We start from the raw sequence: 27,679 nt of genomic DNA on the forward strand, positions 1-27,679 counted from the left end.
CACACCAATCCTGAAAAAAACTGGTTCAGATCCCAATGACTTCAATAACCTACGCCCCATTTCCCATCTTCCCTTCATCTCGAAAATTCTGGAGAAAACTGTCGCCTCTCAGATCCACTCCCACCTTACCGACAATAGTCTTTATGAACAATTCCAGTCCGGCTTCCGTCCCCGTCACAGTACTGAAACAGCCCTCATAAAAATCACAAACGATCTTCTCATGGCAGCAGACTCTGGCCTTATCTCCATCCTCATCCTCCTTGACCTGAGTGCAGCCTTCGACACAATCTCTCACCCCATCCTCCTCAATCGACTCTCTACCATAGGCATCACCAACACCCCTCTACATTGGTTCCACTCATATCTCACTGGCCGCTCTCAGTTCATTCAAGTTGATTCTTTTACTTCACAATCCCTCCCCGTTTCTTCTGGTGTTCCCCAGGGTTCTGTCCTCGGTCCGCTCCTCTTCATTGTCTACCTCCTTCCACTCGGAAACATTTTCCGCAAATTTGGCTTACACTTTCACTGCTTTGCGGATGACACCCAGCTCTATCTCTCCAGCAAACCCGACGCTTCTCTCCCACCCTCGTCCCTCTCTCACTGTCTCTCAGAAATCAAATCTTGGTTCACCCACAATTTCCTCAAGCTAAACAGCAATAAAACTGAACTCCTACTCGTCGGTACCAAATCCACTCTAAACAAAGCCGACAGTTTCTCCCTCACAATTGATAATGCCACTATATCTCCTTCCCCCCAGGTGAAGAGTCTGGGTGTCATCCTTGACAGTTCACTATCCTTTCACTCCCACATCAATAACATTACCCGGTCCGCTCATTTCCACCTTCGCAATATAAACCGCCTCCGTCCCTCACTCACTCCGCACACCACCGCTATCCTTGTTCACAGTCTCGTCACTTCCCGTATTGACTACTGCAACTCACTCCTCTTCGGTGTCCATCAAAAATTCCTCCATAAACTTCAACTTGTTCAGAATTCAGCAGCCCGGATCATCACGAGAACCCCCTCCTTCCATCATATCACCCCCATCCTCCGACAGCTCCACTGGCTTCCTGTCAAACTTAGAATCAACTTCAAAATACTTCTCTATACATTCAAAGCCATCCATAACCTTGCGCCCCCCTATCTGTCAGATCTTCTTCAAATCTCCATTCCCTCTCGCTCACTCAGGTCCTCATCCTCCCTCCACCTTTTTCTACCCTCTGCCCGTCTCAGTACAATGGGGTGCAGAGCCTTCAGTCGCTCTGCCCCCAAACTCTGGAACTCACTTCCTCCCAACATTCGTAATATTGACTCTCTTTCCTTATTCAAAACCCAGCTCAAAACCCACCTATTCAGACTTGCCTACCCGCCTTAAATCTTTCTTTCTTTATTTATTATTTTATCTGTGTTTTACTATTGGTCTTGGCTGTACAGTGTCCTTGAGTGTTGTGAAAGGCGCTTACAAATGTGATGTATTATTATTATTATTATTAATGGATGCTACAGCTTCTTGTTGCTTTCAAGCTTAGCTTGTAGCAGACGTGTGCACATTGCAGCATGACGTCTTTGATCCACTGGTGAAAAGGACACTTTGATTCGCTCCTCTTTCATCTATAACTGCTTCAGACAACAAAGTATATGCAGGAAACTGGTTAAGAGTGCATGATTGTCTGTGTCTCATGTGTTGTTTTGTATTATTTTGTCATTTTTTTGTTAACTTTTCTTTTGATAGACACCCAGAGTGGCTCCTCTTGTTTTATGTTGTAAGGGAAGAAATTTCATCTGTGCTGTATGTTACACATCAGTTCATTTGACAATAAAGTGTATCCAATCCAATCCACTGGTATGTCATCTGGACAACTGCCTTTCCACTCTTCATCCTTTTTAATGCTTTCCTGACTTCACCCTTTTTAACCTGATTGACCTTCTTCCTAATCCTCTCTGGCTCCTCATTCCTACGTTCCCGATTGTTTTCCTCATTTAACAACTGCTCACACACACACAGTATATATAATATTTATATAAATCATCAACTGTTTTTATTTCTCAATGGGTTTACGTTTTTGTTTTCCAGGCAAGTCTTTTTTTAATTGAAGTAAAAAAACTCTTACCTGGCATAATGTGACATCACAGGGAAGCAGTGACAGCCGAAACTGTCAGCCAGGAAAGAGTTTTTTCTTTCATCAAAAAAGAGCATTGTTTGTAAGGAAAAAAAAAAAGAAAACTCAAACCTAATTCAACTAATAAGAAGACATTATGAACATCATACTGCAAGTTTTTATTTCTTAACCCCACAGAGCATATAGCAGCAAACTGTAGTTTGTGAGCAAAACTAAAGTGATGAAAAAAGATTAGATCAAAAGTGGCCCGCAGATCTGGCCCGCCACATCATTTTATGTGGTCCTCTGAAAGAAAATCATGTGCGTCAACTTACATGACCTTGCTAAAATCTGTACAGAAATGTGAAATTCTCATGTGCAATAAATAAAGTTGAGATTTTGCAATAATTTTGTTACCCCATTTACACTCACTTGAACAATAACTGACAAACTGTTATAGTTGACTTAACTGATTTCAAAATTACTAATCCATTAATTTGTTGGGTAAGAATGCAATGAGATGGTTAAATATTTTGTGGTTTCACTGTCATAATGGCCCTCCAAGGGAAGACGTTCATAGTGTCAAAAATAAATTTGACATTCTTGACCAACTTCTTGCTTCCGGAGACCTGCTCGCAATTCCTCACAAATAGCAGAGCCACATTTGGCTTGAGGGAGGAAAAAGTTGAAACCTTCAGTATGGGTTGAAAATGTTAATCAGTAAGTCTGGATATGTACTTGGACTTTGGATGTGGAGGTGGCAAAATGTTTTGACACAAATAGATACTCCCAAAAAGGCACCACATGATCCACTTGAATGATCGAGAAAGCTCAGGAAACCTGTGGGTCGCTTTTCTCCAAAATTCCCCAAATTTGTCTGCGCTTTCACTAATTTCCCTGAACTTGGCTTTTAGGTCAATACGCTGTTTTTGAAGCACAGGAGGGGCATCTTGCATTTCAAAGGAGAAGTGGTCGGGAAAAATTTGCAAAGTGTCTCTGTGCGTCCTGAAGTCTGCAAATCTCTGATCGAATTCTCTCCTGTTATTTCAAAATTGCATCAATATACAGTCACGGCCAACATTATTCATACCCCAAGATGAGGAATAATTTTGGGCGTGACTGTACTTTTGATCACTGAATGGCATGCCACATCCACACTTTGTCTTGCATGCTGGGAAATGGTAACGTTTTGTGTGAGGGGCACAACAAAAGTCAACTGCTACCATTATCTGCTGACCATTATCTGCGGAGGCAGTGGGACATTTATTACATACAACCCATGGAATGCCGCCATGGGGGCGTTATTTACTGCCGTTTATTTTGTACTTTGGATTCAGGGTTACGTCTTGGCCAACAAAGAGGTTCCATTGACAATATTATGGAATCAGGTAGGCTCCAGGCAAGACGGGACAGCGACCGGGAGCTGTCTGAGTGGAGCCTTTGGAGGTCATTTCCCCTTGCTGGTAATGTCAACGGAACTTGAGTGTTCGTATTCAATGTGCAGTTTCATCATGATAGAAATAAAAGCGGATAGTGGCAATCATTGCCGTCAACTTACAAACAAGTAAGCCCATTTCGACTGATGAAAAACAAAATACAATCCCTTTGACGCAGTAGGGTGTGCAAAGCACAGTTGATGCCCGGGGCGAGCAAATGAGCGCCAGTAATATTGACTTTGTCTATCTTCAAGTCAAACATGTTCATTTAAAACAGAAGTTGCAATTCCCTGATGGCTGTGCATGTTAACATTCCATCATTGTTATGAAATGTTTCTGTGCCACTATGCGCTGTGTGAGTGTACATCATTAAAGCCTCACTCATTCAGCCTTCAAATGACTTGTGTTTGTGGGACGGTCAGAGCGCTCACTGGTGATGCTGTATCACACAGTTATTTAGATATTATGGGTCCACACAACGTGTTCCTGAAATCATGCTAGGTTTGCATTGTAAGACTTTGTTTTGCTGAGGCCAATGTTTAAAATAGTTTCAAAAACCAAGTCTTACATGAAATAAATCCCTCACAAACATAAGTTAAAAATGACGACCCAAAAGGTGGCAGGCCCGTTTAAAATTTACGCTGAAATTTATCAAGATGGATTAATACTGGTTTGTCGTAACATCCATTTTAGTGGCATGAGACAGATTGCAACATGTACTTGAAGCACGTGTGTGTGTGCATGTGTGTGTGCGCGTGTGTGTGCGCGCGCGCACGTGTGTGTCCATTACTTGATGTGGTACTAATTCATCATATCCTCGGGTAGAGCCAGTAGCACAGCAGGCCATCGAGACCATAGCAGAACTGGAAAGAGAGTCCAGAGCTGAACGCAGCTGCAAAACAGAAACAAAGAATGTTTTCTGATTTCATGTGCTAGTACTAAGAATCTCTTAAAGGTACTTTCTGGGGAAAACAATAACAAATCATATTAATTGGTTGTTATTTTTTAACCATAAGTTATGGAATTGTATTCCGTTGATAAAACACCTGGATAGGACATTCGTTATCATGGGTTACATCAAGGAACATGGCATGTGCAATGCAGGGCATCAGTGGGCGGAGACTTGGCTGAACAAACGCTCCAACTGGTTCCCCGCCATAACGATAGACCAATCTGCCCTCTTCGTGGCTATCACCAGCTGACATGGCCTCTAAAATATTAAGGGTAAATAAAACACAGGACAGAGAAGGAAAATGTTGTAGCTTTAATGACATCACAAAAAGGCTTGCCGAAATCCACTGCACACTGAGCAACGCGACAACGTGGGAGAAACTGTCGCAGAGTGCGCATAACTATGTGACGGGTTTATATGTTTGGCTGACCGCTGGCAAATAATTTTGCTGGGATTTGAACCACACGTCAATGGCATTGCAACATTGCAGATGGCCAATCAAAAATGACATTTTGCATTATGTGATCATGAAACAATAAATAAAAGATGATGTTTCGCAAACAAAAATTACACCAATACAGATACTAACACATTATACATTTTTTTCAATAATACTTAACTATATTCATAGTTTCATATTTACCTGTAGCTAAAAAGTGACATGCTGTCCTTTATTCTCACTCATTTACACTTTGTTATGATAATTTAGCGAGTAATCAACGTTGTCCTTGACTAACACGCCATGTTTGTTTGTTTGTGGTTCAATTCAATGATCATATGACCCCCCTCTGAGCAAAAACAATAGTAGCAGATTTTGTGTAGCATTGAATCAGTGGTCAGTATCCCCAGGTGTGCGAATTTCTTTGCAATTTTGTATTTTAGTCGAGCTCAGTTGCATTGCTCACTGGGCTCGCTTTTTAGCTAGAGGGACACTTTATCAATTTTGCCATTTTCAGCGGTAAAAAGTTAAGATTTTGTCTGGAGTAAATTTGATGATTTGATGCCATTTTCATGTACAATTAAACGCATTTTGCCACTTGTTGACTGAAAATGACATCTCAGGAGCTCAGCTTGGATTACATGGTTACATGATTGAGCCGTAATTGGTTGTTACCTGGCCCCTGAGCACGTGTTGTCAATCTCAGTTTACAGAAAGTGACAAAATAATGTTGTCAAATTCATGATACACAAAACACACACACAAAAAAAATAATGAAATTTGATCAATAATTATGCCTCTAAGTTTTTTCCAGATACAATGGCGTCACACAATAGAGTAGTTAATGTTTAGTTAGTATCTTAATGGTTAATTGAATGCAATGTCAATACTACACTTGACAAGGACTTTTTATTTTGTGATTTGGTGGTGGTATAGTAGTAGCAGTTTTATAGTCCCAGCAATAAATCAATCTCCAGTAACGCTTGCTTATTTAGATTGGTGTTGCTTGAGCATGACATTGCAATCATGGCCTAGCTAACAATTACCTTACCAGTATTCCATCACAGCCAATCCCGTGGAGTCACATAGGTTTGTTTACATTGTAAATAAGTTCATCTATGTACTTACCCGTTCTCCCTATGAATTTTCCATTTTAACTTGTTGTCAGAAAACTTTGACTCTCCATCTTCAGGAGTGTATCAGGATATTACAAAATGGATAAATGGTTCTTACATATTTACTTCTTATCACATTTGTCTCACAGTTCAGAGGTTCTACCGTCTTGGATGGAGTTTTCATGTTCTCTGGGCTTCCTCCCATAATCCAAAAATATGTGTGTTAGGTTGACTGTGTACTAAATTGTCCATTGCTGTGTGTGAATGATTGTCCATCTAAATGTGCCTTGCAATTGGCACTCAGATGAGTTCCCATTCTACATGAATGCTGAAAATAGTCATTTCATTTACATGTTGATCGTTAAACATCTGTCATAGCTAAATACTTCAGTAACTTATATATAAATACAATACTGTACCTCGTATGAGTGATGTAATCCCTAGATCTGTAACGAAGATGTTATCCAGTTCCTCACTGCCAGTGAAGAGTTCAGCCACCACATACAGGTTAGGGCGCACTGCTCTAGCCACATCAATCATGAACTTGTCAACCACCACCACCACGAAGCAACACATCAATGTCCAAGAAGTCATAAAGTAATTAAGGTAGGAAAAAAGCAAGTGTAGGAATGAATTTATCAAATAATTGTTGAAGAGATGAAGCCGGTTAGTGACAAAAAAACAGATTGGGAAGAATCACACCACATTCATTCATGCAGTCCAAGAAAACAGTGAAAGCACACAAAACACAGGGAAAAGGGAAGAGAAACACCACAACATTAGTTTTTTTTTTTAAACAAGTACCTCTTACAAGGCTGCTAATGCCCAGCCGATTCACAAATACATTGTCAATGATTTCGCTGCCTGTAAACAATTCGGCTATCAAATACAAATTGGGTCTGACCACTCTTGCTGCATCAAGCATGGCCTGGACAAAACATTACATTACAGACAGGGAGAAAAGAAGAGACTTGTAAAGAAAAGAAGAGACTGGTAAACAGTATACAGCAGTTTTGGAGAGCTTACTTTTCTTTTTATAAATTGTATGTCAATTTTTTGTGAGCTACATTGGATCAAATATCAAATGAGCATCTAACTCAATAGAACAACAAGTTTTCTATATTATCTGATTTGAACGTCTCTGGTGACACAGACTACTACAAGATAAGCTTACCTCTGCAACATGTAATGGTGTAGAGTGGCAGTTATCCAGTCTGACCCCATGAAAGTATTTGGCCGTTATTTCAGTGTATTTTTTCATGTGAGCCCACAAAAAAGGGCAGTCTTCGGGTCCCTTGCCATAGCGAAGTTTGACACTGTCGCCCCAGCATATCAACTCCCGCCGAAAGTAGACATTGGATCCTAAAGTAAGCATAAATTAAGACAACAGATACAAAGAATTACAGTAAGCCGACACTCAACTCAACTGTATTTGTAGAGTAATTTAACCCTGGAGAACGGTCAAATTTGGCCACTATAAATTCTGCTATTCAAATGCTGCCCTTAAATCCCAAAGGCTCATCTTTGGCCCTAATCTTAAATTTGGAGTAAAGCATTGAATATTTGAACAAACATATACAGCATTTTGGTGTTCAGTGAACATATAGCAGTCATTTAATGTATAATTCATCATTTTCCAAAGAAGAAAAAGGTTCTTGGGTTCTCCGGGGTTAAAACAACCACCGCCCTATACAAAGTGCTGTCAACGGTGCAAATATCATTTAAACAACAATAAACAATACAAATTCTTCATGTTTTTCTACTTTCTTCTCTTCTAAATTTTGCTGCTGTAAATCACGAATTTCTTCATTGTGAGACAAAAACAAGCTTTCTTATCATGTCTTATCTTAAAACAGTAAATTAATATCAAAGACAGTAGAAAGCACAAAAACAGTGAAACTAAGATCATGTCTGAGTCATGATGAGTCAAAAGGCAAACAATACAAATGAGTTTTGAGAAGAGTTTTAAAGATCGGCAGCGAGGGGGCTTGCCTAATGTTCAGTGAGAGGCCATTCCAAAGAGAGGGACCAGCAATGGAAAAGGCTCGGTCCCCTCTGAGCTTTTGCTCAATTCTTGGTACCTCTAATATTGTCTGGTCCGCAGACCTGAGGTACCAAGCAGATGTGGGGGCTCGGAGGAGTTCAGAGAGGTAAGGTGGAGCGAGGCCATTTAAAGATTTAAAAACAAATAATAGGATCTGAAAAATAACTCTAAATTGTATAGGGAGCCAGTGAAGGGATGCCAGAATAGGAGTGATGTGCTCTCTCTTACGAGTATTCCGGTGGACGACAGGGTAACCACCCTATAAATACGGGTTTTGGGTACAACTACTGGCTGTTGTTTGTGCCTCTGAACCAAACAGCCATTCCAAGCACCAACTCTTCTTGGAGGTCTTGAAGTCCTTGTAAAGGTAGCTGGAAATCGCTCCCACTGGGGACCCGCTTGTTACGTTGAAGGACATCAACCGTCATGTGGGTAATAACAGTGAGACCTGGAAGGGGGTGATTGAGTAGAGTGATCCTCCTTATTTGAACCTGAGTCGTGTTCTGTTGTCGCACTTCCGTGCAGCTCACGGAATGTCCATAACTAAACTCAATGTTGGAGCCGAAGTGTGTCCATATGTGCACTTGGTACCAGGACAATGAGTTAGATAATTGACTTGTGGTCGTGTCATTGGACTTGCGGCCACATGTCTTGGACACTAGGGTGAAGAGGGGGCCAGGGGGGTGCGATCACCACATGGCGATGTGTTGATGGTGAAGAAGAATGAAGTAGATGGGATGTGAATCAGCACCTCTAATGGTCTTCAGTCTGACAAGGGTGTAATGCTCTCTCCGAATCGAGGAGGAGATCCTGCCCTAAGTGGAGCGGTCTAAATATCTCAAGGTCTTATTCGCAATTGAAGAGAGACAGGCGCATTGGTGCAGTATCTGCAGTGATGCGGACTCTGTATCAGTAGCTCTTTATGTCAGTTCACCTCAAGGTCCATCCATCCATCCATTTTCTGATCCACTTTATCCTCACAAGGGTCGCCGGGGGTGCCTATCCCAGCTGTCTTCGGGCAGTAGGCGGGGGACACCCTGAACCGGTTGCTAGGCAATCGCAGGTATCTCAAGGTCTTATTCACAATTGAAGTGAGACAGGCGGATTGCTGCAGCATCAGCAGTGATGAGGACTGTCTATCAGTACCTCTCAATTCAACGGTCAACTTCGATGCCAATCCTCACGTATGGTCATGAGCTGTGGGCCGTGACCCAAATTAAAAGATCCTGGATCGAGGTGGCTGAAATGACCTTTTTATTCGTCTAGGCTCTCCCTGAGAGATAGGGTGAGAAGCTAGGTAATCTGGGAAGGGCTCAGAGTTGAGCTGTGACTCCTCCACATCCAAAGGAGGCAGAAAAGGTGGCTCGGGCATCTGGTTAGGATGTCTCTTGTGTGCTTCTCTGGTGACCTTTTCCAAATATCCAACCAGGAGAAGGTACCAGTGATGACCCAAGGACACGCTGGAGAGACTATGTTTCCCGGCTGGCCTGGGAGGACCTCGGGATCCACCTGGAAGTGCTGGACAAAGTGGCTGAGAAAAGGGAAATCCGGGCTCACGTAGGCCATTTCACCTGGGACCCGACCTTCGGTAAGCGTTGGAGAATGGATGGATGGATATTTTTGTTCTTACCATACATAGAGTATTAAAATCTCACGCTTAGGTGCGTGTTTCATTTTCAGATGAGGATCATATAGCCAATCTAAAACCCTGTGGACTACTAATATGTAACATTTTTGAATTTGTAAGAGTTTGTGTATGAATTTTAAACACGACTAATTATTTCTAATTGGTATCAAAAAATTGCTCCAAACAAGGACTGGGTCATTAGGTTATTGTTTAGGATTTACATTTTGATTTATAAGTTCAAGTTCAACTTTATTGTATTTATATATATTTATGCCTGGTGCAGTGACGCTGTTGTGGTTTGCAAGCACTGCTCACCACTGGTGGAGTATATGGTTATTAAATGCCGGTCATTCTACCTGCTGAGGGAATTTAGCGCCATATTGCTGGAAGCTATATACATCCCCCCTGGTTCAACAGCAGGAGAGAGGCTCTGTATGAACTCCATCAGCACATGAGTAAGCAGCAGACAGCTTACCCTGATGCCTTTCTCATATTGGCTGGGGATTTCAATCATGCAAACCCCAAGAGCGTGTTTCCACAACGCCATGGACATGTCAACATTCCCACAAGAGGTACCAATAATCTGGACAATGTTTACACGACATAGAGGAGGCTACAAAGCCCTCCCCCTGCCACACCTTGGTGCCTCAGACCACACCACAGCTATGCTAATGTAAGCATACAGGCCGCTGGTGAAAGTCATCAAACCGGTAAAAAAAGGAGATACGGGTGTGGCCCAAGGGGTCCACGGAAGCACTCCAAGACTGCTTCGCCACAGACTGGAGTGTGTTCAAACAGCCAACCAACAGCAACATCATTGACCTCAATGAATATACAGAGACTGTCACATCTTACATGAGGAAGTGCATAGACGATGTCACGGTCACTACGAATATCGCCACTCGGGCCAATCAGAAGTCATGGCTGACAGGTGAGGTCCGCAAGCTCCTGAGGGCCAGGAACACTGCCTTCAAAGCTGGGGACGTGGTGCGTCTTCGGACTGCCAGGGCCAACCTGTCACGAGGCATTCGATTGGCCAAGAGACAATACTCCAAGAGGATCGCAGATTAATTCAATGAGAGCAAAGATGCCAGGAATCTGTGGCGTGGGATTCAAACCATTACGGACTATAAGCCCACTCCGCAGACCTGCGAAAGCTCCTTCTCTCTAGTGAACAACTGAATGAATTCCTTGCCCGCTTTGAGGTGAAAAACAACACTCTAGCACAGAAGACCCCACTTCCTCCTGGCGACCAGGTGCTGACGCTTTCCTGGGTTTGTGTGACACGATCCTTCAGAGGGACAAACACACGGGAAGCGGCAGGCCCTGACAACATCCCTGGTCGTGTCCTGAAAGACTGTGCTGAGGAACTCACAGATGTCTTCACCGATATCTTCAACACCTCACTGAGCCAGGCTGTTGTGCCCACATGCCTCAAAAAAAACCACCATCATACCGGTCCCGAAAAAGTAATCTCCCTCTAGTTATAATGATTACCACCCGGTCGCACTCACCCATATTCTTATGAAGTGCTTTGAGTGGTTAGTCATGCTGCCAAAACCTGGACCCTTAACAGTTCGCATATCGGCTTAATCAATCGACTGCAGACGCCATCTCCATTGCCCTCCACTCAGCCCTCACCCACCTGGAGACCAAAGACTCACACGTCAGAATGCTGTTAATCGACTTCAGCTCAGCATTCAACACCATCATCCCCCAGTGGCTCATCCACAAACTGGACCACCTGGGGCTCAACACCTCCATGTGTAACTGGCCACTGGACTTTTTGACGGGGAGGCCACAGGCAGATCGGATAGGCAGAAATACCTCCAGCACCATCATGATGAACACGGGGGCCCCCCCCCCCCAAGTTTGTGTGCTGAGCCCCCTCCTCTTCACTCTGCTGACCCACGACTGCACTCCCTCATCCTGCTACAACCTCTTCATTAAGGTTGCAGACGACACGACTGTGGTGGGTCTCATCAACAACAATGATGAGACGATCTACAGGAGTGAGGTGAGCAGGCTTGCCGTGTGGTGCAAAGACAACAATCTCCACCTGAATGTGGAAAAAACAAAGGAGATTGTTGTGGACTTCAGAAGAACGCCCACCCAGCATGCTCCACTGACCAGCGACGGTGCAGCAGTGGAGAGGGTGAGTAGCACCAAGTTCATTGGTGTGCACATCTCTGAAGACCTGACCTGGAGCCTAAATACCACCTCACTGGCCAAAAAAGCCCACCAAGTGCCTGTACTTCCTGTGCAAACTGATGAGCGCAAGAGCCCCGCCCCCCCAATGATGTAGACTTTCTATAGAGACACCATTGAGAGCATTTTGACCAGCTGCATCACCGTGTGGCACGCCCTTGCACCGTGTCTTGCAGAAAGAGTCTGCAGCGCATTGTGAGAGCGGCTGGGAAGATCACTGGTGTCTCTCTTCCTCCACTGGCGGACACTTACAACGCTGGTCTGACCCGCCAAGCCACCCAGAACGGAGGTGACCTCACCCACCCGTCTCACAGTCTCTTCGACGTGCTGCCGTCGGGGAGGAGACTGCGATGTCTCTCTGCTAAATCCACCAGGCTCAAGAACAGTTTATTTTTATTTAACATATTTATATATTTATGTCTTATGGAATTTTAACGTAAATTTTAGCTGTGTGTGTTCAATGCACTCCACGTTTGCACTGTGGTTGAGAGAGGAAAGTAATTTCATCTGTGCTGTATGTTACACGTAGAGCATATTTGACTATAAAAGCTGACTTGACTTGACTTTATTGTCAAATGTGCTCTTTGTGCAACATACTGCACAGATGATTTTTTTCCCTCTCAACCACAGGAGAGAGAGATTATGCTCAATGAAAGGTGGCTATAAAAAAATGAATGAAAATATTGACAGTCCGTTTTTACAGGAAGGGTCACTAAAATATCATGGTTCTACACGTATCAATTAACTTTCAAATGCTTTCAGTGGTCCTTTTGAGAACAGCTACGAGTTTTCAATGAACTCAGTAGGCATTTATTTATGTCCCTTTGTACAAACCAAATTCCAAAGAAGTTTGGATGTTGTGTTAAATGTAAGAGAATACAATGATTTGTTTACACTTAATGAGTTTACCTGGCTCAGCAAAGTTGCGCAGAGGATCATCCCCCATCACCCAACCATTGAAAGCCAGGAAGTGACATGTCTTGTCTGGGTCATCCAGCATCTGCATCTCATGCTCAAGAGTCATATCTTTATATGGGAAGGTGAAATACCTGAGAGAGGGAAAAAAATAAACAATTCAGGCCCTGTTCACAAACGATTACAATTTGAAAACTATTGAGAAGATTCCTATGAACAATGCAACAAATACAGAGTTGCTGAATTCAGTGGCAGCAATCATTTGGATTAGACAGACTTCATTCACCAAGTATTCCACCCACTAAATCTAAGAAATCTGGAAAGAAGAGTCCTGACCTGAGCAGTATAGCAAGGTGGCTGGTTAGTTCTGACACCGTATTGGAACGTACAGTATGTCCTTGTGATGTTGATACAGTGGAGCCAACGACAAGGTCTGCTCTTGGGTCAATTTTGGATAAGAACATAGGCTTTATTTTAATTCATTATTTTATACACAACACTTTTGTTATCTGATTTCAAACAGTAAAATATTGACTAAAGTCAATTATTATGTATTTTGTTAACCATGCAATTTTAAACTGTCGACACAGTGACATTGGTCTGTAGGTTGTAAATAGATTTATATAAAGATCTACTTTTATAGAGAGGAGTCATTTTTGCTGTTTTCATTTTAAGGGGAAAATACTAGTTTCAAAGGACAGTTTACAAATGAAGAGTATGACGGTGCAACATATTCCAAAATATTTTTTATTGATATATTGTTCATATCATTTTTTTTCCCCCAAGATGGCGCCCGAGTAGGCAGCCTTCAGCAAGTGCTCTTCAAGAGCCTTGTTTTTTGTTCTTTTTTGGTGTTTTTGTCTTTTGTTTTGTCACATGTTTGTTGTTTTATCGTGTGGACCTGATATGGACTGTTTTCAGCACTTTTTGGCCACAACATTTGTCAAAGGAGAAGTATCTGTGCTTGGTGGTTGCGCCTTCTCGGCAGCACCAGCACAGATTTTGATTGGGAGGAATGTCGGCGTCATTGACCGTCGGTGCTGGACAGACCTGGGGTGCTTGTGTTTTTTGCACCTGTAATGGGCAGCATTTTTCACAACCCCGTATTGTTCAGTGGCTGTGTCGGCGCTGTTGGACAGTCTGCGTTGGTGCGGCTGGATGGATGGCTGCTGAAGTTGAGGATGTGGAGAGAGGAGCGTTGGCACAGAGCGCCGATGCATATTTGGAACCGAGAGTCGCCGCTTCGAATTGAAATGGATTTCCATGGGACAGGAGAAGTGAACCAATCTCTTTTTTTTTGTCAATGGATGCTACAGCTTCTTGTTGACTTTGAAACTTAGCTTGTAGCCGACGTGTGCACATTTTGAGCATGACGTCTCTGATCCACTGGTTAAAGGACACTTTGATTCTCTTCTCTTTAATCTCTGCTGCTTCAAACAACAAAGCGTGTGACGGAAAAGTGGTTAGGACTGCACGACTGTCCGTGTTTTATGTTATGTTTTGTGTTTATTATTTTACTTTGTTAACTGTTTTGTTAAGAGCTTTGTTACAGCTGCCGCTGTTGTGAAAGCGCTCTATAAATCAGCATGTATTGTATTGTCTTGTATCATAGCAATCAGTGGATTTTTGAGGGTTTTTTTTGGGGTTTTTAACAATACAAAATTATATCTCTGTTATTTATAGTACGAATAAACATGCAGGAGTTTTTAGTTTTATTATTTAATTTTTATCCGTTCCATTGTTATTTCTTGGCCTAGAAATTTCTTTAGTGAGATCATAACCAACATTGGCAACAAAACAAAACATTAATTTAGCAATACCTCTAATTTTATCAATAATATTCTTTCTTTTATGAAGTATTCTGGGAAGTCCATAAAATATAATTCTACTATTTAACACAATTCTTGCGTTTTTCATGTTCCATCACAATAATGTGTGATATTTGGGGTGTTCACACGGCAAGATTTGGTCCGGTGCTACGCCGGGGCTGCCCCAGTAGAGCGTTCACACGTGCAAATTAGCTCCGGCATGGCCCCGGAAAACAGCTTACAATGGACCAAATTTGATCCACCTGAGGGAGGTGGTTTAAAAATTTGCTCCAGAGCAAATGCTCGTTTGCGAAGCTGCACCAATGTAAATTTGCATGTGTGAACGCAACTGGGTTAAATTTGCTCCAGAGCAAATGCTTGTGAAGAGTTGATTATGTACGGCGAGAATGCGTTGCTTTCGTGCTCTGTCAGACTTCCGTCATGTGTTTTGTTTAATAATGACACAAGACATGGCTGGTAACATATTTCCTTTTGTAGGAGAAAGGACTGTCTCGGAGTTGTGTGTGTAGTTTGTTCCTACACAAATACATGTGTGCAGCGCCGGAGTAAATGTGTGCCGTGTGAACACCCCTAATGTTCTCTGACTTGCTCTTTTGTTTACTTCTTCATTTTTATATGTCTGAAACCATTTTTCATCAGCTTTTGCCCTTGATCTGCTAATACTCAATTAAAATATTTGTCTTTCTACATGCGTCATAGATCCCATTTGTTCTCCTAGGGTCAATGAAACACTGATGCTTCCCGGTCAGCCTAAACAGACAGACAAGCGAAGAACAAAAGTTTACCTGGTAACAAGAGGGTTCTTCTTGCTAACAGGGCCTATTTTGGGGCCATGGTCTGCCAGGCGCTCATACATTACATTTCCCACAATGCAGTTGGCTGCCTGCAATCAATTACAAGCAAATATGAACTAAAAAGAGTGATAAGAGATAATGATTGTTTTCATGTCTATTATCTAAACCAGTGGTCACCAACATGGTGCCCGCGGGCACCAGGTAGCCCGTGAAGACCACTTGAGTAGCCCGCCAGTGCCTGGACATTGTGATTTGCTAGTAGAAATTATGATTTAAAAATGCAAACATTGGCAGTACTGTGAGACATTTCGAAACACGATCAAAGTCTGACAATTTAAATCATCAAGTATTAAAAATAACACATCCTCATATTATTGAAGGTATTTTGGACAAATATGTTATTTCAGACGTGTATCAATTTGGTAGCCCTTCACACAATCGGTACACATGAAGTTGCTCTCACCCTCAAAAATGTTGGTGACACCTGATCTAAACCATTTATCCGTTGGCTTTATTATTATTTGGCTTTACAAACTGCACAGTTGGTCAATCACAAAAATGTTCAACCTGGTAGAAATGTTTGTTTAAAAACGACAAAAACACAACCTGATTTTGACATTGAACAGTTGATGTGAGAAAAAACTGGAAGATTGTAGGTCTGATGTCATTAAAAAATGACATGGAATGCCAGTGACTTTGACGTGGCGTTTGACTGTTGTTGTTCGCCATGTGTTGACTTTTCATCATGTCTACTCATACAGTCACCTTTGTAACCTACTTTCTAATCAATTTATGAGACATTGCCTTATCAATATTTTACCGAAGAAACATGTTACATTATGCTACCTGTTCTTGATGCTGATGCACAATGTGCAGTTGTTCCTCGTTAAGCTGGTTCAATTTCTGTCGCAACAAATGGCAGCACTCCTCTATGTGCTGTGGGGACAAACTGTACGAACAGCAAAAACAATTATTCTTAAAAACAAATATATTTTTTAAAACTGCTTCATGACATGTATGCGGATAAAAGAAAATTAGATATACACTGTGGAGTTTTGGCATTCCTGAAGCAGATTTCCAACAACAATAGAAGAATCAAATACAAAAGAAGACAGGAAGATGGCAGTCTGTATAATAGACTTTTTCGACAATACATATTTACATCAATTTATCACATTTTGTGACACATTGTCTGTGACAATACAAGATTTGTGCCAGCCACAGAGGATCGGGCTCAGTAATGTTAACACCCCACCAACATCAAATTATATTTACATTTATAAACTGTAGTACCAGTACATTTCATGAATTACATGCTATTAATATTGAAACAAAACAACCACAAAATTGTGTTTTTTACAAAAACATTTAAAATTACAAGGATTTAAAAAAGTAAATATTTTGTTGTTGTTTAGTATGTTACCACAATAATACATATTTATAATAAGACTGAGAATATGGTCATGTTCAAATCATATTGAAAATGATTTGAATTAAGAGTGAGATTCAATACATGATTTGAAAATGACATAAAGAGCAAAACAACTTGCACTAATGTTTTTCTGTTTAACACACCTCAAATGACCTAAGAGGCATGTACAGTACTGTAAATCTACAATATTTTTAGAAATATAGGTTTCGGTTGCCAAGATGGCTGTCAGGGAGTAGGACGCACGGCTGCAGAGCTCCTCGATCACTTCGAGCAACGGCGTACTTTATTAGTATTTTGACGCGTTTTATTTGTATTTAAAGGCGTTAACGAAATGCCTAAAGCACACAAAAAGTCGGTTTCACGGTTTGAAATAACCCACTCGGACGGGGAGGATCGCGCCGCAAGTGACATTGACGGCCGGCCCGAACCTGGGGAGCCACGGGCTAATGAGGCTACAGCTAACCTATCAACAATCCTGCAAGAATTAAGGGAATTCCGGCGTGAAAGCGCCAATACACTCACCGAAATCAAGGACGAAATTAAGACGACTAACAACAGAATAGATGACGTCAAAACGAGGATCTTGGAGACAGAAGAAAGAGTGCTGGGACTGGAAGAGGCTACGATGGAGCTGCTACAGCTACAAGCTACAATGCAAGATAAGATAACTGATCAAGAGGGACGTGCAAGACGGGACAATATAAGAATTTATGGAGTTGAGGAGGGGGCTGAGACCAACTCGGCAACGATGATAGTGTTTATAGAACATCTCTTTAAAGAAAAGCTCGAGCTCTTTCCCTCCACTGATCTGAAGATTGAGCGGGCACATCGAGCGCTAGGCCGTAAACCCCCCGCCGATTCCCCCCCGAGGTCAATAATAGTAAAATTCGCCAGCAATACGATGAAGGAGTAGGTCCTGCGTAATGTTTGGCACAAGAAGAGATTTATGTACAAAGAGAAGAGAGTTTTTGTCGACCACGACTATGCTCCAGAGACCCTGAGGAAACGCCGGGAATACGCAGAGGCGAAGAAGGTGCTGCGGGGGAAAGGGATACGATTTCAGACTCCGTTTCCAGCGAGGATGAGAATATTCTACGAGGGGGAAACGTGCCTTTACAACTCAGCACAGGAGGCCACTTCCGACATGCTGAAGAGGGGTTTTCCCGTGGCTGTATACAAACCTCCTACCACCTGGATTGACAAAATTAAGAACAGACTGTGGCATCAGCCTGCGAGTGGTGAGGAACAACAGCTGGAAGCTCCATGTGAGGGTTTCAAGAAAAAATTGGCCGCATACAGGAGAGTGGACAATGAAAATTGTTGAAGCCTGACAAGGTGACGAGATTTTCCACTGTGGAACAACTAAGGGTTAGTTGAATTGAACAGTATTTGGGTTTATGTGTGAATATTGTGCTCCTGGCACACCCCAACGTGGAGTTATTGCACGGCACAGCAGCTCCTATACAGGCAACAACGTCCGACAAAGGAAGGATTCTTCCTGGTGCACGCTGCAAGTTTGGCCAGTATTGAGTACAAACTCAAGAAGGAAGTCAGAGAGGGACTCGCAGTGAGGGAAGAGGCGGTGGCGGAGGCACGGCACGGCACGCTCGACCACCAAGGCAGCGCGAGCAAGCGATAGCCAGCCGGCGTGGTTGGTCGAGAGGACGCTTCAGGACTCCGGTGGCGGCGGCGCCGGCAGCCAGAGCTACCACCACTTGAGACCAGCCTGCTGAACGGCTAATCCGGCAGCAGCGGCGGAAAACTTCGAACACTGCGGCGGTGCCGTCAGGGGAGGCCACAGGCTCACTGCCACGTCACCAACTTCCGGGTTGGCACAAAGATCACAGCACACCTCATCAACTAGCTGACAGCCGACTAGCAACAAAACATGAAAAATGCCGCCCAAACGAGGACAAGATATTAAACAGGACGAAGAATTCATGACCCTTACGCAAGTCAACGAACTACTCACGCAACAAAAAGAACTGTTCACAGCACTTATTCAGCAACAACAGGATCACTTCAAAGGATTTGTAAAGATGATACTGGATTCAACAAACACACAACTCGACAATTTTTCCAGGGAAGTTCAAGAACTGAAAACAAGTCTTAATTTTACCCATAAGGAGGTTGATGACATTAAAAAAAAAACAAACGAAAGGAACTGACCATTGCAAAGCCATGCAAACTGAAATCTATAAAGTATGTGACAGTATGCTTGTTTTAACTGACAAGATGGACTACTTAGAGGGGACAATCTAAAAGAAATAACTTGATAATCGATGGAATTGAAGAAAGGCAAGGAGAAACGTGGACCGAAACGGAGGAAAAAGTGCAGAAAGTCTTCAAGGACCAACTGCAATTAAAGGAGACAATCGAGGTGGAAAGAGTCCACCGCACGGGGAGATACGAATCGGGAAGACCTCGACCAAGACCAGTCGTGGTGAAGTTTGAAAAATATAAGGACAAAACAATGATACTACAGAGAGCAAAATACTTAAAAGGCACCAAAATTTACAATAATGAAGATTATACAGATACTGTACGTCAAAAAAGAAAAGAATTGCTTCCAAAACTAAAAGCGGCACGTGAAAGAGGGGAAATTGCCTACTTGAGGCACGACAAACTCATCGTCCACCCCCGCACCAGTACTCCAATTCAAAGGGCTCCACTTCAACATGCTGAGAGCTGATTACCACCAGACGAAACTTAATGACTAAATACATATAGGAAACAAACAACACAAACATGGACTTTAAAATCTTTGATTACGCTGAACATAAGACATTCGATCCAGAGAACAACTTGGATCCAGACAATAATTTCTTCAATCATAATCACAGCATCACAAACTCAAAGTATTATACTAATGAACATTCATTCATTCATTCATTCATCTTCCGTACCGCTTGATCCTCACTAGGGTCGCGGGGGGTGCCGGAGCCAATTCAACTCAAATGTAGAACTGAAAAATACATTTTCAGTGATACATATAAATAGTAGAAGTCTATACAAAAATGTCACCAAAATCGAAGAATATTTAACTACATTTAATAAATTTACAATTATTGCCATATCAGAAACTTGGCTTGATGATGAAAAAACAAGTGAAATGAAAATTGATGGATATGAAATGTATGCAACTCATAGGGAAGACAAAAAAGGAGGGGGAGTCGCAATATATGTAGATAAAACACTGAAATGCTGCAAAATTGAGAGCTTGACAAACACAACTGAGAATCTAATGGAATGTCTAACTTTGGAAATACACATGAAAAATGCATCAAATGTTATTTTAAGTTGCGTTTATAGGACACCAGGATCTTGTCTAGACACATTTAATAAAAAACTGACAGATATGCTGAGTCGTTCTAATGACAGGAAAACACGAATAATATGTGGCGATTTTAACATCAACTTATTAAACCCAAAAAAAACAACAGATTTCATAAATACAATGTATAGCAACGGTCTATTCCCAGTCATTCTGAGACCCATACATCAGAAATAAGACTCAGAACCCAACATTCCATTGCAGCTTTCAAGCTCGACCTAGACAAGCAAAATTGGTCTGAGGTCTACACAAATGATGATCCAAACACTGCGTTTGAAGCATTTCAGTCAACCATAACCTCCTTATACGATAAACATTTCCCAGTAATTAAAGTCACCAGAAAGTTCAATGGACAAAGTAAGCCATGGATAACAAAAGGCATAGAAAATGCATGTAAAAAGAAAAACAATCTATACAAATCGTTTCTAAAATCCAGAACTAATGAAGCTGAAACAAAATATAAGACTTATAAAACAAATTAGTAAATATTATAAGAGCTAGTAAGAGAGACCATTTTCATGCATTATTAGAGCAAAATAAAAGCAATACTCAAGAAATCTGGAAAATCTTAAATCATATAATTAGAAATAACTCTAATAAAGTAGATTATCCGGAGTATTTTATGAAAGACAAAAATACCCTTATTGAGGAAACGGCAGAAATAGCAAATGAATTTAATGAATATTTTGTTAATATCGGCAGTAACTTAGCAAAACAAATTCTCGATCCAATAAACTCTTTAGAAATACATAAACACATACAACACACAAGTTATTCCAATTTTTAAAAATGGCTAAAGACAATTCATAACCAATTATAGACCTATATCACTGTTACCACAATTTTCAAAAATATTAGAAAAATTATTTTCTCGCAGACTCGATAACTTCATTGATAAACACATGGCATTAAGTGAAAATCAATATGGCTTCAGAGAAAAACGGACCACCTTATTGGCAGCAATGGAGTTTGTGGAAGCAATAGCCACTAATATAGATAATAAAGAATACACGGTCGGGATTTTTCTAGATCTAAAAAAAGCTTTTGGTACTATAGACCATGCTATATTATTGAAAGAATTAGAGAGATATGGTATCAGAGGCACAGCACATAAATGGATTGAAAGTTATTTAGAAAACAGATATCAGTATGTGCAGTTCAAAAACAAAAAATCCAATTTACTGAAGATTATCCATGGAGTGCCTCAGGGGTCAGTGATTGGACCAAAACTGTTCATTTTATATATTAATGATATCTGTAGTGTGTCAAAACAATTCAAATGCGTCCTTTTCGCTGATGATACAACCTTTTACTGCTCTGGAAAAAATATGAAACAACTCCTGAAAACTGTAGAAAACGAATTGACAAAATTTAAAAAATGGTTTGACAAAAACAAATTATCTTTAAATTTAACAAAAACTAAGCTAGTTGTTTTTGGCACAAGACCAATTAAAGACCAAATTAAAATAAAGATAAATTCAATTGAAATAGAACGAGTCTATCTATGAATATAAGTTTCTTGGACTAGTAATAGATGCCAAACTATCCTGGAAGCCACACATAGATAACATAAAAAGAAAAGTATCCAAAACTATCGGGATACTCCACAAAACGAAGGATGTGTTGAATAAGAGCTCCTTGTACATTATATTACTCATTATTACTACCATATCTGACCTACTGTGTAGAAATATGGGGAAATGCCTGTAAAACGAACACACTCCCCGTTTTAAAATTACCAAAAAAAGCAATCAGAATAATCAACAGGTCGAAATATATAGAACCCACAAATCCAATATTCATCAAATTAAACACAATGAAATTTTACGACCTGGTTGACTACAAAATTACTCAATTAATGTATAAAGCACATAACAACCTCCTTTGCCAAAATATCCAGCAGCTTTTTGAAATTAGAGAGAGCTGGTATCATCTAAGGGGCACTAATCAATACAAAAAAATCCAGAACAAGAACAAACATTAAGCAAAGGTGTGCATCAGTAATTGGTGTCAATCTATGGAATAAGCTTGAAACCGATCTGAAAATGAGCAAATCGTTGGAGGAGTTCAAAAACAAATTCAAAAGATTAGTGCAAAATGACTACATGAATCTGAATTAAAATAGATACATTTGATATACTTGTAAAATATAGTAATATAACTGTTTGTTCTTGTTTTGGATTTTGATCAACTTAACAATTGTATTCAAGGAATGCTAATTATAATGAATATCAGAAAATTGAAATACAAAACCGATTCAGGGTGTCCCCCCGCCTACTGCCCGAAGACAGCTGGGATAGGCTCCAGCACCCCCCGCGACCCTAGTGAGGATCAAGCGGTACGGAAGATGAATGAATGAAGATGAATGAATGAAATACAAAAGAAGAAAGAATAACTATATATATATATATATATATATATATACAAACCAAAAGGTGTAGAAATAGAATAGCATAGTATACACAAGGGTAAAAATATTTAATGATATGTAGTTTTTCATTTCTTTGTTTTGAAAAATGAACAATTCAGTTACATAATAAGGGGTAGGACTAGATAAGTTATTTACTTCTTCCTACTCCTTTGAGCATATAACTGTGATGTGTGTTTTTTATTCTCTTTTAACTATTTCAAATTTTCCTTTTATAATTTTGTTTGACCTTTGTCAACCTGTTATTGTGTGTACTATATATGCTCAATAAAACAAACAAACAAACAAACAAAAATATGCTGGGGCATGGGTGTAAGCATGCGTGTGTTGGTGTATACGCGAACAGGCGTACGATTGAGCAGTTATGTATGATTGCACAGGGGTTTGCGTGAGTAAGTGTATTAGTATGCACTGTAGGAACATGTGGAAAGGTATGTAGGGAAATAGGTATGCACGAGTATGTGTGTGCGTACGTATATGTGAAATGCAACTAGGTGGTTATGCTTTAGAGCAGGGGTGTCCAAACTTTTTGCCAAGGGGGCCAGATTTTATGTGGTAAAATGTCGGGGGGCCGACCTTGGCTGACATTCTTTACATTGAACAACAATATTGTTCAACAAATTTTAGTAAGCCAGTCTGTTTCACATTTCCATTTTTATTTTAATTTCAACAATCTTAAGAATATCTTTTGGTTCATTTGAAACAGGTATATCACATGCAACTGCTTATTCACATGACTTTTTCTTAAACAGAAGTCTCCTGAGTGCAAATTGATTGATTTGAAACATAAAATGTATCACCATGACTTTTCAATAGTCACAAAACGTTTGACTCGAACAACAGGGAAATGAACAAGCAATAAACATATCCACAACTGCAAGGATCATTTGAAATATGACATATCAGTCAATATAAACACGGAGTGATGTCTTGTTAACTCGTGAGTGATGCCCTCTAGTGTCTAAATGCTATTACTCATTTAGTGAATGCTATTACTCATTTAGCCACTAGAGGGAAGCAGTACTCTATGAAACATCACTCACCAGTCTACGAGACCTCAGTCAATGCAACACGTGTTCCATTGCGCCCAACCTGCGGGCCAGACGGCACTGACTTTATGACAGGGGCCGAGGGCCGGATTAAATTCGACCGCGGGCCGTATTTGGCCCGCGGGCCGGACTTTGGACATGCCTGCTTTAGAGTATACGTGAGTCAATGAGTATGTATGCCTGTTCGTGTGTGTATGTATGTGTGCATAGATGTATACATAGATATGATCGGGGATGCTTGGACTCCTATGCATAAATGTGTGTGGGGGAGTGACGATTAACGGAGGGCCCTCTACAAGGGAACTGTAGTGGAGGCTTCCCCTCCGAGCCAGCAGAAGATCCTTGCTCTTTTGGGTTCAAATTTGAGACCTCGCAGCGGAGTGTTTACACGGCGGAACTTTCGCACGTTACTGAGTTTGTTCTTCTCAGGTCTTGTTTTCTTCTTTTTCTTTTTCTTCATTAACATGTCAGAGTTCGAGTGGAAAATGGGTCGTTTAAGCAATAGGCGTTGTTTACTTTTTGATGGAAAGTCACAAAATGCCACTTAGGTTCGCTTCGTACAATGTGAAAGGTATCCTATCAAGAGAAGCAAAATTGGCAAAATGGCGAAAGACAAGATAGACATAATGTTTCTGCAAGAAACCCACCTAACTGACTTGGAACATTTGAAACTCAGAAGACAGGGATTTAAGCAGGTGTTTTCAGCCTCCTACGAGAAAGGACATAGGAGGGGGGTGGCTACTGTTATTTCCACAAAAGTAATATTCGAGTTACAGTCAGAAATTAAAGACAAAGAAAGGAGGTACACTGTGATTGTGGGTAAAATGGAGGGATCTGTTGTGACCCTTATAAATGTTTATGCTCCACCTGGGGCATCGTGGGGGTTCTATCGACATTTTTGACTTAATGATAACTAAGGCCCAAGGATTGGTCATATGTGGTGGTGACTTCAATATAAGATTGGATTTTAAAATGGACGTGTCACGAACATCACAGCAGCACAATAACCCACCCCTCCGTGAGTCGTCACCTTACCGTGGTGGAGGGGTTTGTGTGTCCCAATGATCCGAGAAGCTAAGTTGTCTGGGGCTTTATGCCCCTGGCAGGGTCACCCATGGCAAACAGGTTCTAGGTGAGGGGCCAGACAAAGCACGGCTCAAAAGACCCCTTATGATGAGTAAAATTAATGGATCTCAGTTTCCCTTGCCCGGACGCGGGTCACCGGGGCCCCCCTCTGGAGCCAGGCCTGGAGGTGGGGCTCGTTGGCAGGCGCCTGGTGGCCGGGCTTACACCCATGGGGCCCGGCCGGGCACAGCCCGAAGAGGCAACGTGGGTCCCCCTTCCCATGGGCTCACCACCCATGAGAGGGGCCAAAGGGGTCGGGTGCAATGTGAGCTGGGCGGCAGCCAAAGGCGGGGACCCTGGCGGTCCGATCCTCGGCTGCAGAAGCTAGCTCTTGGGACATGGAATGTCACCTCTCTGGCAGGGAAGGAGCCCGAGCTGGTATGTGAGGCAGAGAATTTCCGACTGGATATAGTCGGACTTGCCTCCACACACAGCCTGGGTTCTGGTACCAGTTCTCTCGAGAGGGGTTGGACTCTCTTCCACTCTGGAGTTGCTCACGGTGAGAGGCGCAGAGCAGGTGTGGGCATACTCATTGCCCCCCGGCTCAGTGCCTGTACATTGGGGTTCACACCGGTAGACGAGAGGGTTGCCTCCCTCCGCCTTCGGGTGGGTGGACGGGTCCTGACTGTTGTTTGTGCATATGCACCAAACAGCAGCTCAGCATACCCACCCTTTTTGGAGTCCTTGGAGGGTGTGCTGGAGAGTACTCCTGCTGGGGACTCCATTGTTCTGCTGGGGGACTTCAATGCTCACGTGGGCAATGACAGTGATACCTGGAGGGGCGTGATTGGGAGGAACGGCCCCCCCCGATCAAAACCCGAGTGGTGTTTTGTTATTGGACTTCTGTGCTCGTCACGGATTGTCCATAACGAACACCTTGTTCAAACATAAGGGTGTCCATATGTGCACTTGGCACCAGGACACCCTAGGCCACAGTTCGATGATCGACTTTGTAGTTGTATCATCGGATTTGCGGCCGCATGTTCTGGACACTCGTGTGAAGAGAGGGGCGGAGCTGTCAACTGATCACCACCTGGTGGTGAGTAGACTCCGATGGTGGGGGAAGATGCCGGTCCGTCCTGCCAGACCCAAACGTATAGTGAGGGTTTGTTGGGAGCGTCTGGCGGAATCCCCTGTCAGAAGGAGTTTCAACTCCCACCTCCGACAGAGCTTTTCCCATGTTCCGGGGGAGGCGGGGGACATTGAGCCCGAGTGGACCATGTTCCGTGCCTCTATTGTTGAGGCGGCCAATCTGAGTTGTGGCCGTAAGGTGGTTGGTGCCTGTCGTGGCGGCAATCCCCGTACTCGCTGGTGGACACCAGCAGTAAGGGATGCCGTCAAGCTGAAGAAGGAGTCCTATCGAGCCTTTATGGCCTGTGGGACCCCAGAGGCAGCTGACGGGTATCGACTGGCCAAGCGGACCGCGGCTTCGGTGGTCGCCGAGGCAAAAACCCGAGCGTGGGAAGAGTTCGGTGAGGCCATGGAAGCCGACTTCCGGACGGCTTCGAGGAAATTCTGGTCCACCATCCGACGTCTCAGGAGGGGGAAGCAGTGCACCACTAACACTGTGTACAGTGGGGATGGGGCGCTGCTGACTTCGACTCGGGACGTTGTGAACCGGTGGGCAGGGTACTTCGAAGACCTCCTCAACTCCACCAACACGCCTTCCTTGGAGGAAGCAGAGCCTGGGGACTCTGAGGTGGGCTCTCCTATCTCTGTGGTTGGTGTCACCGATGTTGTTAAAAAGCTCCTCTGTGGCAAGGCCCCAGGGGTGGATGAGATCCGCCCGGAGTTCCTCAAGGCTCTGGATGTTGTGGGGCTGTCCTGGTTGACACGCCTCTGCAACATCGCGTGGTCAACAGGGAGAGTGCCTCTGGATTGGCAGACCGGGGTGGTAGTCCCTCTTTTTAAAAAGGGGGACCGGAGGGTGTGTTCCAACTACAGAGGGATCACACTCCTCAACCTCCCTGGTAAGGTCTATTCAGGGGTGCTGGAGAGGAGGGTCCGTCAGGAAGTCGAGCCTCAGATTGAGGAGGAGCAGTGTGGTTTTCGTCCCGGCCGTGGAACAGTGGACCAGCTCTACACCCTTAGCAGGGTCCTTGAGGGTATGTGGGAATTCGCCCAACCAGTCTACATGTGTTTTGTGGACTTGGAGAAGGCGTTTGACCGTGTCCCTCGGGGAGTTCTGTGGGGGGTGCTTCGTGGGTATGGGGTACCGAACCCCCTGATACGGGCTGTTCGGTCACTATACCACCGATGTCAGAGTTTGGTTCGCATTGCCGGCAGTAAGTCGGAATCGTTTCCAGTGGGGATAGGACTCCGCCAAGGCTGCCCTTTGTCGCCGATTCTGTTCATAACCTTTATGGACAGGATTTCTAGGCGCAGCCGAAGCGTTGAGGGGGTCCGTTTTGGGGGCCTCAGTATTACATCCCTGCTTTTTGCAGATGATGTGGTGCTGTTGGCTCCTTCAAACGGGGCTCTCCAACTCTCACTGGAGCGTTTCGCTCTCCCTTAGAGATAAGGTGAGAAGCTCGGTCATTCGGGAGGGGCTCAGAGTCGAGCCGCTTCTCCTACACATCGAGAGGAGCCAGATGAGGTGGCTTGGGCATCTGATTCGGATGCCTCCTGAGCGCCTCCCCGGTGAGGTGTTCCGGTCATGTCCCACCGGGAGGAGACCCAGAGGAAGACCCAGGACACGCTGGAGAGACTATGTCACCCGGCTTGCCTGGGAACGACTCGGGATCCCCCGGGGAGAGCTGGAAGAAGTAGCTAGGGAGAGGGAAGTCTGGGCTTCCCTGCTAAAGCTGTTGCCCCCGCGACCCGGCCCCGGATAAGCGGTAGATGATGGATGGA

At 43.0% G+C, this 27,679-nt stretch overlaps 1 protein-coding gene across 4 annotated transcripts in view; it reads right to left on the reverse strand.

The window, feature by feature from the left end:
• The window catches only part of agla (amylo-alpha-1, 6-glucosidase, 4-alpha-glucanotransferase a), a 123,896-nt gene that overhangs the window by 56,340 nt on the left and 39,877 nt on the right, over nt 1-27,679 (reverse strand). For 3 of the 4 annotated variants that reach the window (XM_052088359.1, XM_052088361.1, XM_052088362.1), the window contains 7 exons: nt 16,305-16,407; nt 15,450-15,547; nt 12,830-12,969; nt 7,216-7,403; nt 6,461-6,584; nt 4,582-4,745; nt 4,326-4,427 (listed from right to left, as the gene is read on the reverse strand). In XM_052088359.1, the coding sequence (XP_051944319.1) occupies nt 4,326-4,427; nt 4,582-4,745; nt 6,461-6,584; nt 7,216-7,403; nt 12,830-12,969; nt 15,450-15,547; nt 16,305-16,407 (919 nt within the window). Of the gene's footprint in view, nt 1-4,325; nt 4,428-4,581; nt 4,746-6,460; nt 6,585-6,845; nt 6,970-7,215; nt 7,404-12,829; nt 12,970-15,449; nt 15,548-16,304; nt 16,408-27,679 lie in introns of all 4 variants that reach the window. The other variant, XM_052088360.1, reaches the window with a different exon arrangement.

The sequence above is a fragment of the Hippocampus zosterae genome, chromosome 15 (genome assembly GCF_025434085.1).
Source record: "Hippocampus zosterae strain Florida chromosome 15, ASM2543408v3, whole genome shotgun sequence".
In the NCBI taxonomy this organism is placed as follows: domain Eukaryota; kingdom Metazoa; phylum Chordata; class Actinopteri; order Syngnathiformes; family Syngnathidae; genus Hippocampus; species Hippocampus zosterae.